The sequence below is a fragment of the Erigeron canadensis genome, chromosome 4 (assembly GCF_010389155.1).
Source record: "Erigeron canadensis isolate Cc75 chromosome 4, C_canadensis_v1, whole genome shotgun sequence".
Classification (NCBI taxonomy): domain Eukaryota; kingdom Viridiplantae; phylum Streptophyta; class Magnoliopsida; order Asterales; family Asteraceae; genus Erigeron; species Erigeron canadensis.
In genome coordinates, this window is record NC_057764.1 from 16,446,102 (window position 1) to 16,464,627 (window position 18,526).

The 18,526-nt window shown below is 36.0% G+C and overlaps 2 protein-coding genes across 2 annotated transcripts; both read right to left on the reverse strand.

Annotated features, from left to right (window-relative positions):
* Positions 1 to 1,230: 1,230 nt before the first annotated feature.
* On the reverse strand, positions 1,231 to 2,718 carry LOC122597046. Its single transcript, XM_043769682.1, has 3 exons — positions 2,492 to 2,718; positions 2,053 to 2,233; positions 1,231 to 1,650 (listed from the first exon to the last, which is right to left on the reverse strand). The coding sequence occupies exons 1-3, from the start codon at positions 2,716 to 2,718 to the stop codon at positions 1,231 to 1,233; spliced, it is 828 nt and encodes a 275-aa protein (XP_043625617.1).
* Positions 2,719 to 10,868: 8,150 nt separating this feature from the next.
* Positions 10,869 to 18,234, reverse strand: LOC122595114 (DNA topoisomerase 1-like). Its single transcript, XM_043767426.1, has 17 exons — positions 18,123 to 18,234; positions 17,436 to 17,599; positions 15,791 to 17,084; positions 15,131 to 15,325; positions 14,632 to 14,712; positions 14,493 to 14,552; positions 14,298 to 14,392; positions 14,066 to 14,222; positions 13,843 to 13,968; positions 13,605 to 13,685; positions 13,007 to 13,097; positions 12,789 to 12,922; positions 12,557 to 12,625; positions 12,365 to 12,454; positions 11,777 to 11,880; positions 11,514 to 11,682; positions 10,869 to 11,170 (listed from the first exon to the last, which is right to left on the reverse strand). The coding sequence occupies exons 3-17, from the start codon at positions 17,036 to 17,038 to the stop codon at positions 11,102 to 11,104; spliced, it is 2,769 nt and encodes a 922-aa protein (XP_043623361.1). The 5' UTR covers positions 17,039 to 17,084; positions 17,436 to 17,599; positions 18,123 to 18,234; the 3' UTR covers positions 10,869 to 11,101.
* Positions 18,235 to 18,526: the final 292 nt, after the last annotated feature.

Below are 18,526 nucleotides of genomic sequence, written 5' to 3' on the forward strand. Positions count from 1 at the left end.
AGAATTCGTCTAACGGTAAATGCACGTCCCCATTTGTCACCAAGCATAGATGGCACAAACTCCTAGTATAACATCAAACGTTTGAATCATTCTTTCTCTTTGACCGTTGGGTTGCGGATGGAACGCCGTACTCACATCAAGTTGAGTACCCATTGCTCTTTGAAACGCCTTCCAAAACTTTGAAGAACTCGGGTATAGGGATTGGTTATAACAGAAATCGGGACTCCAAGTCTGGATACTACTTCTATGAGATACAACGTGCCATGGTGTCAAATTTTTCTTCTTACCGGATGGCTAAGAAGCGAGCCGACTTAGTCAACCGGTCAATTATCACCTAAAAGGTGTCCCGACCACAACTCGATCTAGGTAACTTCGTGATGAAGTTCATATCAATTCGTTCCCATTTCCGCCGCGACGTTACCGGTTGGACTAGCAAACAGGGGGGTTTCTCGTGGTCGGCTTTTAATTGTAACACATGATGCATTCACTAACGTATCTCGCAATGTCTTTCTTCATTACTGGCCACCAATACAAGTCTCTTAGGTCAAAATACATCTTATCGGGCCCCGGGTGAACCGAGTAGGCCGACTTGAGAGCTTCATTTATCAATTTCATCCAAAGCCTACCAAAAACGGAAACCCACAATGGTTCAACAAAGCATAATCCGTCATCGTCCTTTCTATCAAATCATTCTTCTAGGTCGTGTAATACTTCGATGATGGGGTCGCGAGCACTCCTATGTACGGTAAGACTCACGACCCTAATTCGTCTTGGTTTTATACGTTCCTTTGAGCTCAAGGTATCAGCTACAACGTTTTCTTTACCCGGGTGAGGCCGGATAACGCAATCATAATCACTAGAAATCTCTAGCCATCTCCGTTGCATCATATTCAATCCACTTCGGTCCAACCTGTGTAGAAGGCTTACGTGATCGGCATAGATCACACTCTTGGCGCCGCATAAATAAACATGACCGCTCTCAATTCCAAGTCACGAGTCGGGTAATTCTTCTCGTGCACCTTCATTTGTCTAGATGCATCGGCAATCACACAAATTGTATATCAACAATTTGAAGGCTTGTTCTCATTTCTTACTCCAATAAGATCGTTCTTCTTGTTAAGTCCACAACGTCAAGGGTTGGGCGATCTTTGCAATGCCCTTAATGAAACATCTATAATAATCCGCCAAACCAAGGGGTTGATGGATCTCGATTGGTGTCCTGAGTCGTCTCTATTTTTCCACCATTTCAATTATATTTGGATCCACATGAATTCTTTCCTTGCTCACCACGGGACCAAGAAAGTGAATCTCTTCGAGCCAAAATTCACACGGAGAACTTGGCATACCATTTTCTCTTCCCGGAATAGCCCTAAAACTTCCCTTCAAACATTTCGAATGTTCTTCTTTCGTCTTGGGATAGACAAGGATGTCATAAATGAAGAGAATGGCAAACCTATGCAAGTAGGGTCGACATGCCCGGTTCATCAAGTCCATGATCACCGCCGGTGCATTGCTCATTCCAAAAGGCATAACCGTGGCCGTCTTGAGAATATCATCTTCATGGATACGCAATTTGGTGGTAACCCTACCACAAATCAATCCCAGAAAAGTAGAGAGCGCCTTGGAGTTGATCAAATAAGTCGTAAATTCCTGGAAAGGAATAATGATTCTTCAATGTTGGCAAATAAAACCGTTGCGCCCCACGGTGATCGACTAGCGCATATAGAACCTTTTTCTTAACGTTCTTTGAGTTGGGTAGCCAACTCTTGCATTTCAGTCAGGACTAAGCGATAAGGTGCTTTGACCACGGGAGAAATGTTAGGAATAAGATCAATTCAGAGATAACGTTGTCGAGATGGAGGCAAACCTGTTAGGTCATCCGGGAATACATCCGCAAGATCATTAACCACGGGCGCGATCTTCAATTCAACTTCGTGACATTAACATTATATATTTTTCTCATCCCATGGCTCGGTCGTCTCGCTTTGAAATACTAAATCTTCAGCATTTTCTAACGGAAATCCTCACTACCCTACTACCGCAATATATAACCGTATTCATTGCCAACATCCAATCTCTCCTCACAATCACGTCAAAACTACCGATATCAAAAAGAGCTAGGTCTATGAGAGGCAGGTGATTCCACAATTCTAACATACAATCACGGATAACTTGGTCAATTTTCGTTAACCCTCCATTTACCAATTCAAGTTCAAAGTAATACGACAGCAGACTAAGGTTAGTATCAATCAAAGGCATGAAATCATTGAAAACAAGGCTAAATCGAAACCGGAGTCAAATAATATGGTGGTATATTGTTCGTTGGGAAGAAAGGTATTGCAACGACGTTTAGGATCAACACGAGTCTCGATCGCAATCACTGTAAAAGTTCTTCCATGGGAAGTAAGTTTTCCTTGAGCTTGTCGTTGACCGATAAGGTTGGAGCACTTATTTCGGTGGTGCCCATGACTACCACACTCATAATAAGTGCCTTAGGTCATCGGGGGATTTTCGAGCATTGATCGGAACGGTATTCAAGGAAAGGCACGACGATTGATTGTACACATTTTGATGTTTAACCCACTCGATTATCTCACGCCCTTCACGATTACCACGACCTCTACGACCACCTCTACTTCTTTGATTTCCTTGATCAACCAGTTTCTCTTCCTTATCTTGGCGCTTATAATTCACGTTAGCTCTCCATGGTCTATCCATCTTTCCTCGAACACACATGTTGGATTCCCAAGTTAATCCTCACAATTCACACATGAACATTCGCAATTAACCACCGCATAACAAACAATCCACAACTAAACTATCCTAAGCTATTACAAGAGTATGTACCTCTACGGGGATATTATCATGGCAATAACTATGTCTTCAACATTTCATTTAGATTCTAACTAATTGCACAATTCCAATTCAACCACAACCGAATTATCCAAATCAACATTCAAGTCCAAATATAACGAGGCAAAGCATCATCATTTTCATTTGATTCTAAATAAATTCTACGGTTTCAAACCATTGCCTACAAATATATAAGGGGTCAAGTCACTAACAAGGCGGGTAAAGCATAGTCCGAATCTTAACTCAACATTCAACACATTAAAAGTGTATGTATACAGGGTGTACCAGCGGCTAACCCTCCACACCGTTAATATATTGAATGGACATCGGGATTCGGTTCCGTTATGCTCTCTAAGTATTGGTCAAGTATGTATACAGGGTATACCAGCAGCTAACCCTCCACCTAACCAACACTCATTAAGCATATCGGGTTTCCTACTATACTTCATCCACAATGCGCAATCCACGAGACCATTAACTTTATATGACATAGGATAACCATAAACTTGTTGATCAGGCGCCTCTAGGGTTACCGAATCTCATACTCCGTTAACACCCTCATTTCACTTTGCTAGGGTTATACAATAAAAATCATAAGAATATATGTCATTGTTCATTCGGCAAGTCACGGTGTATCCCGATACTAACACATACGTCCATCAAGCCATCATATAACAATCAAGTCATCAAGTCACAAGAAACCTACGAACTCCATTTTAAACAAATTTTATGCGTCATACAATTCACGTTGCACAACATTTCCTATCATGCATGCTAATTATGAAATCAGGGTGCAATGGCTATAGACTAGGTCAATCCACCTAACTCTCTACAACCACGGCTCTGATAACATTCTGTAACATCCCAACAAGGCGGAATCATGGGGTATCACAAGAAAAGCACAGCACGACATGAAAATTATGTAGAGTAAGTCTAAAAGCATAAAAAGGATCAAGTAATCCATACGAACCATTCAATAATGCAAGTATCTGGATCACACATAAGCATAACCCCTAATTCGGGAAATGAATCACGGATCCAAGGAGTCCAAGTCCAAGTCTAGCATGATCAAGCAAATCAACCACCCAAATACGTCTCTGAGCTAACTTGTTCACCTGAAAAGTGTACTAACACGCGTCAACATAAAGTTGGTGAGTTCGTAGGGGCAAGTAATAGGAAACAACTGTGTCGGGATAACAACCGTTAACGATATACGAGGATTAGAATACCTAATCATGTTCCAAGGAAACCCTAAAAGGTTTCACGTTAGCACAATATCAATACAATCAACGTTTAACAACAACGATTCATATAATGATTAGCAATGTTCAATAACGTGTGCTCAACAACCCATAACATGGATATAAAGATATCCATACGTGGATATAAAAATACCCATAATGTGGATATAGAGATACCCATAACGTGGATTCAACAATCCATAACGTGGATATAAAGATACCCATAATGTGGATTCAACAATTCATAACGTGGATTCAACAATCCATAACGTGGATATAAAGATACCCATAAAGTGGATTCAACAATCCACAACGTGAGTATAAAGATACCCATAACGTTGAGACTTATATAATGAATAATGCGCCATATCACGTTACGACTTACATATATTTCAAATGCGTCCTATCACGTTACGACTTACATATATTTCAAATGCGTCATATCACGTTACGTTTCAACTAAACATTCATATACAATATACACGTTAAACAATATCGTTATCAACAACGTTATACCATAAATCGTGGGTTTATCGTTATGCCATCAAGATGGACTTAATCGTTATCACAAATCACAAATCTATAATACATTATAGGGGGAAATATTATCATGCAATGTCCTATGTCCCATTCCATATCAAAACATTTTCCATCATCCAACAACACAATGCACATACACTTCATACGATTTTACTTTCAAGGAACCTTTGATGCTTAAATATAGGATCACCCGCAGCCTTCCCACCACATCTCCAACTCATTGAAAGTAAGATTGTCTTATATGTATGTACAACTAACCAAATCACAACGTGTATTCATAAGCGAAAGTGTAATTAAACGAGCAACAAGTCAATGTGTCAACTGAACAATCAATAAATCGATTCAGCAACAAACAAACAAGCACGTACACTTTTCAGACCGAATATCAATTGAGTAGGGAGGGTTTACGAAACTCACCTTGATTGGATATGCAAGCTAAGTAAAAGTTATAGTCGAGTTGTAAACGTCCAACAATCGCTTAGTGTTCACCACCTATTAACATATACATTACAAATCACGTGTCAAACCCTATCCAGGTTCTAGAAGAGTAAATCAACCTTAGAGGACAATTGGGACTCAACTCGGTTACGTTACAATCCTAAAGTGTCTCATTGGTTCAACCGAATATAAACAAGGACACTTTAACACGACATTTCTGGAAATGGTGGAGGATTCAAGCTACAAGAGTTATACTATGAGAAAGTAGGCTCTCTCACGATTCCAACGATAGGTCATACGTCTAAAACGGAGTTACGGTTCAAAAGTTATTGACGTTTGAAAACTGATACGCAAAACAACCGAAAATCTGAAAAGTGACTCAAGGGAGGGGGTGGAAGTTACAGCCCTGAGGGGCGTAAGTTACGCTGGTTCAAAATTATAAGGGCGTAAGTTACGGCCCTAGGGGCGTAAGTTACGGTGGCTTGGAAGTTCATGTTTTGGCGTCTCGACTGGCGTAAGGTGGGCGTAAATAGAAGGCAAAATGAAAATGGAAGATGGAGGGGGGCGTAAGTTACGGCCCTGAGGGCATAATTACGCTAGTTCTGCACCAGAACTTCCTGCACAAGATCTTGAAGCTAAGCACGATCCAAAACCAACCCAAAACCCCATTTTCGACCTATGAATGATTTTGAGAGTGCAGATACTCATTTTTAAGCATATTAAACATATATAAACATAACCCATAACAAAAATCCATCCATAACTTCCCACAAATTCCGAATTCATCTCAAAATCATTCAAAACCTTAAATGAAACCCTAATTCGACTCAAATCCGGTTTTGACTCGATTCAAGACCCAAGAACGTTTAGATTTGACTAGAGACATGTTCAATAACATAAAATGGTTATTATGAGATAGTTTTTATTTACCAAAACTTCCAAAAGCCCTTAAATCCGAATTTGACCCAAAAATGGAGGTTCTTTGCACTTGGAGATTTGATCCTTTGATATGATGTTTAGTTGATGATGATGATGAAGTATTTATCACTAATATAACCCAAACAACAATAGGTAATCCAAGAATTTAGAGAGAAGAAGGAGGTGTTTTGGTGTTTTCCTTTGGAGAGAAAAAGAAAGAAAGAAATGAAAAGGGAAAGGAAGGGGAAGGGAGTTGGGGGCCGGCCTATAGAGGTCCAAAGGTGGCTCCCGCTCCGCTAGCTTCGACCAATAGCTATTCGTTACCCATTTAAACGCTAGAACGAGGCCGTAAACACAATTAAACTCAACGTTACGTTTATACACCACAAAACGTTCGATAATCCATTTAAACCAACAAACTAGTGCATTTTCATTTACGTTCAATTTACAAGTCAAATATCAGTGAACTGCTGTGAAGAATATTCTGAAGTACATACGGGCTACTAAAGAATTATTCTTGTTGTATGGTTGAAAACCCGATCAAAATTCAAATGGTAATAGAATTTGTGATGTTGGATTTCATGACTGATGAAGATGTTTCAAGAATATCAGTCGGGATACGTCTTCATTTTAAATGAAGACACGATGGAATGCTTTAAGCTAAAAGCAAACCACCAGTTGCTATGTATGTGACAGAGTCTGAGTATATTGTCATCTCAGAGAAGAGAATGTGAAGGTTGTCTGGATTAGAAAGTTTATTTTTGGATTTTAACATGATAATCCTCAAATAACACACCTATGGAACTGTACTGTGATAATTCGGGAGCAATTATCGTTGCCAATGAACTTGGGGTTCAAAAGGGTGCCAGACATTACCTAAGAAGATATCACTACGTTCGTAAGCAAAACGAATCGCGTGAAATCAAATTACTCAAAGTTCACACAGATTATAACTTAGCGGATCCTTTTACAAAGGCATTGTCAAAAAGAAAGGTCAATAAGTATGCCAAGGGCATAGGTTATTACTAAGTTATATTATGTAAATCTATTGTTGGTATTTGGATAATGGGATGTTAAACAATTATTATTTTTGTAAATGAATTTTTATACGCCGTATAAGTAATTTCATTTTATAATAATTGTGTCCTATATTTGCATGTTTAGATCCATGAATATTTAAAATATTCTAAATGTCTATTGTCGATTAATTATATGGGAATATAATCAAAGTAAGACAATTGTGAGAGATTGGTGAAAATATTTAAGAGAATATTTTGAAGATGGTGGTATTGTACCAAACTCACATGATATTCGAAAGGAATATTGGACTTACCCCACATAATGAATTATCATTTTATAGATCAGCGTCATTAAATGAAATTTGTGAAATGGTTACTTTATTTATCCTTTGACTTGAGATACAAGTGAGTTATGTAATACAGTTCATAACTGTCCTGAACAAGGTAGTAATAAAGAGCTATTTTCAGAAATGTTAACAACGACATGGGCAAACATTTGTAGTCAATATAGGATTTGTTCCTTCAATTTGCAACCGAAGTATGATACCATTTGGGCCCCTCATTAATTAATTAAGATGTTTGTATGGCCATGCCCAGATGAACTCAAGAGGAAATCTTGACTAATTTGGTAATCTTGATTAATTGTAGAAATGAGAAACATAATCGTTAAGTTATGAAATGACATTGATCCATATTCATAATTAACAAAGGTATCTGAACAAAGGGATATTAAAGACTAAATCTGTGAGTCCCTCGATAGCTATAGATCGCTCTCGAGATCGTCTATGATTATGTCGTGAGTGCGGAATCCTCACGAGATAACTAGTTTGATTAGTAAACTGGTATATCGCTAATTATCAAGTAAATAATCAGCCGTATTATGCTATCTTCGTTTCTATAAGATATAGAACGAACTTAGGTGTCTGGTGTACTTGTATGTCGAACGTGATACTTATTTTAGAGTATTCATTCGTATATATATGTTTTGAGTCGAACTGGGCTTGCTGGGCTTTGTTCTTACGAACTTAGTTGCCCAGCCCATGTAACGAAGTTAAACTTCGTTTGTACCAAACGAAGTTTATCTTCGTTTGCCTCTAACGAAGATATACCTTATCTTCGTTAGATACAAGACTTAGTTATATTCCTAAGTATTTCATCTTAAGGAATCCTAACACATATTATGTTTGTACTTGTATATTACACAACAAACATCATACATAACACACATATATATAACACCAAAACATGTAATCGATCATTACCATAACATAAAGTCCATAATCTATCAATTACATATATAGATACGACATAAATTAACATAATGTCTCAATCTAAACGACATATCAAATCTAAGTTGCTGTTGTCACATCAACATGCATCAACAAAATCATTTAAAATTGGCAATTTAAGAAACTATTCTTAAATATTTCCGGGAGCATTGGCTTGTTGCTAGACGCTAACCAATGTTATTGCTTTTATAAATAACATGCTCAAGTGGGAGTTGTCGGAGTGTGATCATGTTAAATAATAAACGCATGTCCGGAAATAATTTAAGCCTACGGAGTCACACGAAATGACACAGTAACTCTATATTATTAATTAGTATATTAAAGTAATATATTAATTAATGTAATCACGAAATAAATAATTAAACTATATTAAGGGATTAATAATGTTTAATTAATTAAAAGAGGAGGATTTAAGTGAAAATTAGGAATTATGGAAACTTCCTAATTTCTACCATAGGGCCGAAAATTTCAAGGCTTGAAAGTCTTGAAGATTACTTGTCCATCAAGTTAAAATCTCTAATAATTAAGCTTATATTTAGAGGGCTAATTCTAAAGGTTTTGTTTTTTCCATTCACACAAGTAATATCTCCCCCCTCTCTCTGTTGGCTTCGGCCAAATTCTCATTAATCAAAAGGAGTTTTGTTTTTACGTGTTTTTCGACTTCATACCATTCGAACAAATATATATATATATATATTAATTGTAATGCAAATTTATTAGTCAAACAACAAGTTTAAGTTCGGTCCATGGGGTTTCGAAATAAGGGAGTAACACAAGGGGTTGTGAAGTTCGTGATTTGGGTATTAGCATACGGTATAGGGGTGTCTAGTGTGCAATCGTAGAGGGGTTTTACTTTAAATCCTACAATAATAATAATCTATTTATTAATAAGTTTATTGGAAGCTTTGCTTAAAGATACACGTTTCGATTATCTCTTTGTTAATTAATAGTATTACATATACGTTTCTTTTCCTTGCGTACTCGTGAATTGTTATATGTTTATGTGCTCATATTTTAACACGTATGTGTGGCATTGTCCTGAGAATTATTCTTCACACAAGTTTCTCTGTTCTTACACACAGCTTAGTCTATACGAGACCAGCTTGGGCTGAGTCTCTTGAGCTAGAACTTATTGATTGTTGTTTGTTATTTCATAGTGTTGTTTAGATATCTGTAGGCTATCTTTATTCCGCAACAACCTGTAATTCTTTGTAAAGATTATTTCTTAATAAATGATTACATTTGAAAACCACAATCTGTGTTCAAGAATGTTTATTTTCTATTTTATTGTTTTATTAATTCATGTTCTTTACTTTCTTTATAATTAAGTCAGAGTTTTTAAAACGTTTATTTAAAAAGTTTGTAAAGTTCAAGAAAAGTTGTATTTTCTACTCTCTACTACTGTTCTGTGTACAATATATATATTGATACATCGTGCGACGTATCAGTATCCTTTGTAAGTTTGTATGTGATGGGTCGGGAATGGTTGATAGGGCCACGAGACAACAATAGAAGAATTCTTGGTGTCCAATTTCCCAAATTTATTGGTACAAAGTATTTCGTCTAGAGTCAGATTTATGATAAATAGGGGTCACTATGTTGTCCATATATAACACTAGTACTTATGGCGAATGAGTGCATACATAGATTGGAATTTATAAACGGTCTACTAAATTCGTATAATGTTACATATATTAAGTTCACATATAACAGATAGGTTGCCTATGAAAGAAAGGTTAAGGGTTTGACCCATTCCTTGCAAAATAGCCGGAGTTTCAAACACTCTTTACCTTTGAGTAAAGATAACTCTGGCTATATATCACATTTCTCATACATTGTGTTAATACTTCTTGGTGCCAAAGAAAAACTGCGTAAATTGAGTTTTTTTTTTTAAATACAAATACAGATGAAAAAGGTTTAATTATAGTGGATCCTTTCTTAAGCGACTTTGAAATCATACTAAAGTCGTTTCATTCAATATTGTTACTAATTACTTGGAGTATATTCGAACATTAGAAGTTAATTGACTATATATATCATCTTAACGTCATGAATGATAGACAATTTACAATTCACTATATTCTTCTTGTTTTCTTTATGGTTTAGTTTCGCAAGAAGTTAGAGTATGGTGGGGTCTTTTTTTTTTTTTTTTTTTTTTTTTTACGTATAGTTTTGTTAGACTTGTTTGTACCAACCAAAGTTATATCATGTTGCGGGTCAGAACAGGCTCATTATGGTACAACTTTAAGTTCATTCTCAACTTATTCAACATCAGGCCATTTATGGTGCATTCAAACTTGAGTGGATTTCTTAAAAAAAAAACACTAGATTTGTTAACTCACATCTGCTTTTGGTGAAAAATGATACCAACCTGAAGGGAAGGGTTTTCTCAGACCTTAACATTCAACAAAACCATTTTGTGCTATATAGATTTGGTAAAGATACAGCAAATTTGGATCAACATTCTATGAGCAACATTGACAGAGAAAACCTTGATAGCAACAGCTGCTATATCAATAAATTATTTTTTACATAATCACACTTCAAAAAAGACTACATAACCTGAGAAGTTAACACAAGCTTAAAGTAACTCATCATTAGTTTGTCTTAACATGCGTTCTTAGTACAACATGAATTTTCCGCGAAAGTTGCTACATAAGAAAAAAAACAAAAAGAGAAATTACAAAAATAATAAAAACCATTGTTTCCTTCTATCCATTTCTTTTTTCTTTTTTTTTTCTTCTTATTTTTAAAATTTTTTTTTACGGCTAGTAGAGTTCCTCTGCTAGAATTATGATAGAGATCAGAACCGGAAGCTAGGATCCACATCCATTGACCAAGCAAACTTTGCCAGTAAAGACTTGTTAAAAATCTGCATTAGGATCAAAAGATTAAAGTTTTAAAAAAAGTCCCACCCCCTAAATTGTCACATAACTAAAAACTAAATTTCCTAAAATGGTCAGGCCAGGGCAGGGATGATAAGCTATGATTCATAGGTTTGGGTCAAAACAGGTCTTAACATTTATTTGTCATATTTTGCTGGGTAACCAATTAGTTTATCAACTACAAATTCTTATAAATCTAACAATCTGGATGTGAGTCACCTTTCGTCTATATTTTATTTTTTACCAACTAGACCAGTTACCGCCAAATAATACTCCATGTTTTCATATAAAAAGTTAACATCCACCTCTACTAACATGATGTGTTCATACCTTTTCGATGGGAACTTCAGAACGCTTACACCATGCCACTGTTATTCTAGGATCAAGATAGTTGATTTTTGAAGTGCCCAATGCTACTGTCTTCAAATCTTCTTTAGTTTCCTTGTCCCGTTCCATTTTCTCAATCTTTGCTTTAGTTTGATCAATCTTCTTCTGTATCCTGCATGTTTGATTAACATTCCCAATGCAACATTTAATAAACATCAATATTGCAAGTATTACGTATCGATATAAAAGAAGATTAGTGGCATTACGCTTCAGGGGCCATATTTCTCTTTGGCTTCCCATCGGAACCCTTCAATGGAGGCTTCCCTTTCTTTGCACGAGACATATCAATTTCCAGTTCTTGTACAACACCCTATGTAAAGAACACCATCTGAAGTTATAACCAGATTATATAATTGGGGCCCACAATAAATATTTTGTACACCCGCCATGATTCAACATAAACTTACAATTACGGATTAATTCCTTTTAAAAAAAAACATAATCGGCATGTTGGATCTCGAATAATTATTGTGCAGGTTGAAACCGGTGGTCAGATCCGTCTGAAATGGTTTCTGTCCAAATAGTTTGTTTTTCAAAAAAAAAAAACAAAAGTAGCAACTCGATATCATTACAAAAATCTGAACTACTTCAATAATAATATAAACTTCTTAAAATAATATTGATTAGAAGGTTTAACTATTAAAAACACACTCTGGACAACTTTCCACCCATTTATCTGGTTTTCATTGTAGGCATTATTAATAAACACCATCTGAATTACACCCTATTAATGAGTCAAATTTGCCACCTCGACTATATATCAACTTTCACTTCCCAGATATAACAAGTGTTACCTTTAGTTCCTCTATTTTCTCATTTAACTTCATCATTTGTGCACTATGAGACTTTGAAACACTACGTTGATGATTACAAATGATTGCAACCTACAAAAGGTAATGCAGTAACTTAAGGCGCTGCATGATGTGAAAAGAACATTACATAAAAATACAAAGGATAAAAAACTTCTGAAAGTGTATGCTTTTCACCTGTTTGTTTGCTTGGTTGTAAACAACTACATTTTCTGCAATATTTCCACCCGTCGTGCCCTGATTTAACTGTAACCGGCAAAAATAGATTACACTCTTCCACCCGTTTCAAGTACAAGTTTAAAGACACACATAGATTTACTTATACCACTTTCAAAGACATTTTATAACAGATAAGCAACAATAGCATAGCTGCATAAGAGCGTACCAGGAGCATGTTTGCTTATCTTACCATATCATCCAGTGTGATGGATGCATTGTATGTACGAAATACTTTAGCTGTGAGACCAGGCATGAGTTCCTTTAGATGGGCATTCAATGTACTAGTATCGAGCTTGTCAAAAAGATCATCAGCACCCTTCTTGCCTGAGTTGTTTACATAAAGGACGTATTTTGAATACATTTCAAGAAATGCTATAATTTGAATTATCTGATAAAAAACCAGCTGACCTGTTCGGAACTGTTGAATTGCTTTGAACACTGGAAGCTCGACTTCCACCTCATTTTGGTATCTTATGGAATCTTTACCAAGAAAGTCAAACTGCAGAATTATTAAAATATATAATGTCATTCAAATGATTGTGAGGGTAAGTAATTCTTTTGCACATAAAGCAAATAATAAGTATGATGTCATTGTTTGACACAAAACTATATGTGCCAAAACAGAGTCTGGGTCGAGCAGATTATCTACGGATCTTAACATGCCATTTTGTGACCCATTGTTGTTGTTCTGGTTAGGTTGACCCACTAAGATACTTTGTTCCATTTTATTTTATAAATATATAAATAATAACTAGAGGTAATCATAAAAGAAGATAGAAAAAATACAATCGCCATCCAACTTTGCCCGTTTAAAGATAATCAAGAAGGTTATAAAAACATTCTGCACTGTAAACAAGCCAAATCAACCATTTTGACATAACTGGGTATGAAATTACAATTCCTACTTAAAAGTCAAAACCATTAACTTCCACAATTTACTTATAAGTGGCTTCATAGACCCTCATCAAATGACAAAAACCCTGAGGGAAACATATAAATAATCTACCTTAAGAATATTTGGAGGCTCAGGCTCGACATTTTCTACTTTCAATGTGCAGCAACCAACTGTATCAGCTTCATCATCATCCTGCAAACCATAAGACAGTATGTCAAATTTTTGAAAGTTTGCATAACACAAAACACAGTGAATAACTATTACAAACACATTTATAAAAAGATGTGACATGGGACTTGTAATAAGAAATTAAGAATCGAGGTGAGAGGAAGAACGCCCACAAATATACCTTCTCATTTCCTGCCCTGAGAGCTAATTTATCAATTAGATATGTTGCAACTGCCACTTGCCTCTTTGTAAGATCCTTACTTCCAAAATCTTTGGTATAAGCTTTTCTGATGCCTTCTATGTATTTCTACAATCATATTGAGGTCTCGGCAATGAACAAACAAAACTTTTGTAGCATGTTTAACAATGACAATAATAATAAATTCACATTCACATGACTTTACCTTTAACGACCTTGCCTTCTCGTATTTTTCCTTGTCACTTTGACCCTTTAGGGCACTGCTGGCGGCCAAGAACACATACTTGAAGTCTTTACCATTTATTGGATCATACCAATATGCTAACCAAGTCACAGTATTATCGTGCCTAACTTCTTTCCAGCTGCCAAGCATCAAAGTTCAGCTAATAGAAAGAATGTTCTGTTCCAAACAAATTAGTTGAGAAAATATGACTAACCTTTCACCAGGAATCGGACACTCGGGGACTGGGACACCCTTCCCAATATTTATTGTAATATCACTTGGACGGATACGTTTTTTCAGCTTTCCCATCTAGGAATCAAACATATCAATTATGGTTTGCTAACTACGTATGAAGTTCCTAGTACATTAAGCTTATATCTTTCATAAGAGGAAAAGTTGTCGTTAAAACCTTAGGATGCTCCCCGCGCCCTCGGAACAAACCAGGAGGTTCTACCCGAAAGTTTCCAACCTGCACCATTGATTAGTGATATTCTGGTTAGCCAATACACTTGAAAAACATTATAATTAAGTACCGAAACACAAATAACCTTCTCTTTGACGCCATCAACCATTGCCCACATATATTTCTCCTCAAGCTTCATCTTTTCTTCTTTTATGGCCTTCTTCTCCTAAGAAAAATTAATAAAACCCCTTACATCAGAAAAGCTTACAATCTTTGGAGTTCAATACCGATTATTGCCACTTGAAGTAGCAAAAATCAGATTTTAATGTTCAGACAGATTTGCTCTAATCAGTATATGAAACACAACATATTATCTATGGCCAAAACAAAATTGCTTATTTACCCCTTCATGAACCTAACTTTAGAGTTTTTCCATAGTATCACTACTTCTCACCAAACAAGTCATTTTTGGTCATTTATTTATTGAGTTCTTAAATAATCAGAACTTGTCAAATGCTCAACATATTAATATTCTTTATCTCAGTCCGATTACTCAATAAAACACCGGCACATTCAACTCGCAGTGATTAGCATCACATGATACTGAAGATTAGAGTGTGCAAGGTTAGTTAACTGAAACTTACTTCTGTAGTCATTTGCTTCTTCTTTTCCTTTTCCTTCTGATGCCATTCATATATTGGTTTGAAATCACAGTCATCTAAATTCTGGATCGTGTGGTTTTTTCCTAGTATCTTCCGCCAATCATTCCAGAAATTTTGTTTGAACACCGGTTTGGTCATGTAATCAGTATCTAACATCACCGCAAACATCGTTGCAACCTGCAATATCAACCGCTCATGCTTAATAAGAAATTGTGATCAGAAATAGGTTTGTGGGTCGCAAAATGGGTGGCTCATGCGCGTTGGAAAAAGGTCAAAAAAGGTAATCTTCAGTACATCTAAAGAATGAGATGAGTTAGGGCAGTCTGACTAGCCTACACTTTGTGTTTTACGTTTCTTAAACTTTACTGTATAAATATTTACTATGATTGATGTGATATAGAAGTTATATTTATTTTTGAAACATAACAACTTGGGGGGTTTTATGCATTTTATGGAGACTTCCAACCTGTTTCCATTTTATGCAATTTACATGTGAAGACAAGCATATCCTTAACATACTCATATATCCATAAACAGATCATATTTGCCACATTTTAGTATGTCCCAATTAGTTTAATTTGGCCACATAAATTGACATGATAAAGAATGCAACCAATCTAAAATGGATAGGATTATATTCACCTCCTCCTGTGCGGGAGTTAACTCAACAGGCTTCCCCTTGTAGAGTATTTTAACCCCATGTGGCGTGTATGGTGGTGGAAAAATTACACCATTATGAACCAAGCTTGACCACTTCTGTCCTTCACCGGATCCAGGAGGAACCTTAGACGACTTAGAGTAGTTTGACTTTTTCTCCACCTTCTTTGTCTTCTTAAAGGTTTTCGTTGAAGAAGAACTAACTTTCGTAACCTTTTGTTTTACAGATGATGATTTACTACTGGATGGGGTTTGACTCTTTATTCTCTGGGATATAGGAACATGATCATTCTCATCATCTGAATCAGCTTCCGGTTTGACAGGAGCTGGCTTACGGTTGACTGGTGCGGAGGAATCTGAAGGCTTTGACTTTTTAACAGATGACTGACCAGGTAATCTTTCCTCATTCGGAGGTCTCTTATTCAAGCCAATACTCGGTTTTTTAACTTGATTATTATCCTTCGATGCAGAACCATTTTGCTTAACTCTTGCTGATAATGGTTTATCATCATCATCAGAATCATCATGATTGTTAGTAGATGCTTCCAATGAAGATTTGGATGTGAATTTTGAAGATAAAGTTTTTTCATCATCCGAATCTTCATTCTTCACTTGTTGTTTAGGACGTTGAGTTGCAGCCGTGCTGGTTCCTAGCTGCACATGGTTAGAATTTGACTTGGGTACATTTGGATTTCTGGAAGTCATTGATTTGCTATCTTCGTTTTTTACTTGGGCTTTTGGATGTTGACGCACACTTGTGCTGGTTCCTGATTTCACATGATTAGAATTTGCTTTGGATGCAGCCAAAACTTTAGAGCTCAATCGTTTGTCATCTTCGTTTTTAATTTGTGGTTTAGGGCGTTGAGATGCACTCATGCTGCTTCCTGATTTCACATTGTTGGAGTCTGCCTTAGGTACACCTGAAATTCTAGAACTCGCTGGTTTCTCATCTTGACTTTTTATTTGTGGTTTTGGACGTTGACATGTACTTGTGCTGGTTCCAGTTTTCACATGGTTGGAGTTTGGCTTGGACACATTTGAAATTCTAGAACTCAACGGTTTGTCATCTTCAGAGTCCTCAGAGTCATCTTTTAGCTTAGGAGTAGGAGGCTTGGAGGAAGGTTTATCCTGCCTAACCACCGGAGTAGCCTTTTGTTGACCAGAATGCTTTCCTTTATCAGAGTTTGAACTCCTTTTAAAAACTAAGGGCTCGTCATCAGATGAATAATCCATTTCGTTTCTATGGGCTTGTTGTCATATAGCAACAGAACTCTGAAATCTAACATTAAAAATACACGAAATAACTTATAATTAGTACAATCATAGACTAATGTTTAGTTGCGGGCTTGTATTAAGAATAATGTTCAGAGTACCAACGCATGGTTAAAGCCCATCTAGAAGGTGGTTGATAAGTTTGTACCTTATATCTAAACACATGTATTACACATTAATAACGGCTATGTTTACACAATGAAAACTCTAATCTAAAAACACTTAAGAAATTTAAGGATATTAGAAGGGTACCTCAACTATACACTATATCATTACACGGCTATCATCAATTGATAACGAGCATATTTATAGAACGACAAATGCTGGCAACACCAGAAAAGCAATAGGGAGAAAGTACCTCAACTGCGGCAGTGGCTCAGCTGGAGATCTTATCGAAATTTGCAGCTTCAATCAGTAATTATCGAGCCGAATAAGATCCTTCAGCAAACCATCAAAAACCTTAGAGTAATTCCACTGCAGTCACTAAAATCTGAAAGCAACTCACTCAGAGGTACTCTCGGCCTGCCATTTTACGGACAATCAAAAATCAATAATGCTACTTTTTTTCAATAAAACAGACCAAACCTATGCTATAGTAACATCAGATTGGATAATATTTTATTTATTTATTTATTATGTTCACAAAGTGGCAACAAGATTGATAGTTATAAGTTTAATGGATTACAACATTATTTCCTATTATAAAGGTTCAAACTTTCTTGCTAAAAATGGAAACCCCCAAATTAACAACAAAAAATCCCATCTTTTTATTTTCTTTATAAAAAAATCAAAAAACAATTTAATTAATTAGACTGGTTTGAAAGTTTCAGATACTTACAAGGAACAAAACCCTAGCTGAATAAATCAGTTACATTCAATCAGTGATTGAAAAAAATTGCCATTTTTTATTCTCTTTATTTTTATACCAAGGACAAACTTCAATTAACTAATAAGTTTTGTAAATTATTATTATAATAATTATTGTATTATATAATATAATATATAAGGAAAAAAAAAAAGGGGGAAGGATGTGTGGATTGAGTACCAGCAGCAGGTGAAGGGAGGGGGTGCTGAAAGATAAAAACCCTTATTATTATTTTTTATTATTATTAGATCCCGTTTTCTTTTCTAATTTTGCTCCGATGAAACTAACAAACAATTAAAGTTTCATTTAGATAGGCAGCCAAAAAAGAAAACGTTCGTCAAATTCGGGTCTGTTTATTTTGTTTGTCAGTTTCGGGTTTAACCCAGTTAATCAAATCGTCCCACACAAAAACACAATGAAAAGTTTTCCATTCTTATTTGGTCTTGGAGCTATAACTAGCTCGGTATCCACGCAATGTCATTACGGTGGTGATGACGTTACTTTGGTGGTGGCAGAGGCTGAAATAAGCAGCATGGTTGGATCAGTGGTAAACATCCTTGCCTCTGGAGATAGAGGTTATGGGT

What these genes read in the sequence shown, in the direction of transcription:
- LOC122595114 (XM_043767426.1), bottom strand. Translation starts at nt 17,038, where the DNA reads ATGGATTATTCATCTGATGACGAGCCCTTAGTTTTTAAAAGGAGTTCA. An exon ending in TAACTCCCGCACAGGAGGAG is followed by an intron (nt 15,326 to 15,790) that starts GTGAATATAATC and finishes TTGATATTGCAG; the next exon opens with GTTGCAACGATGTTTGCGGT. An exon ending in GGCGCGGGGAGCATCCTAAG is followed by an intron (nt 14,393 to 14,492) that starts GTTTTAACGACA and finishes TTTGATTCCTAG; the next exon opens with ATGGGAAAGCTGAAAAAACG.
- LOC122597046 (XM_043769682.1), bottom strand. Translation starts at nt 2,718, where the DNA reads ATGGATAGACCATGGAGAGCTAACGTGAATTATAAGCGCCAAGATAAG. An exon ending in AAATCCCCCGATGACCTAAG is followed by an intron (nt 2,234 to 2,491) that starts GCACTTATTATG and finishes TACTAACCTTAG; the next exon opens with TCTGCTGTCGTATTACTTTG. An exon ending in GGATGTTGGCAATGAATACG is followed by an intron (nt 1,651 to 2,052) that starts GTTATATATTGC and finishes ATTCCTTTCCAG; the next exon opens with GAATTTACGACTTATTTGAT.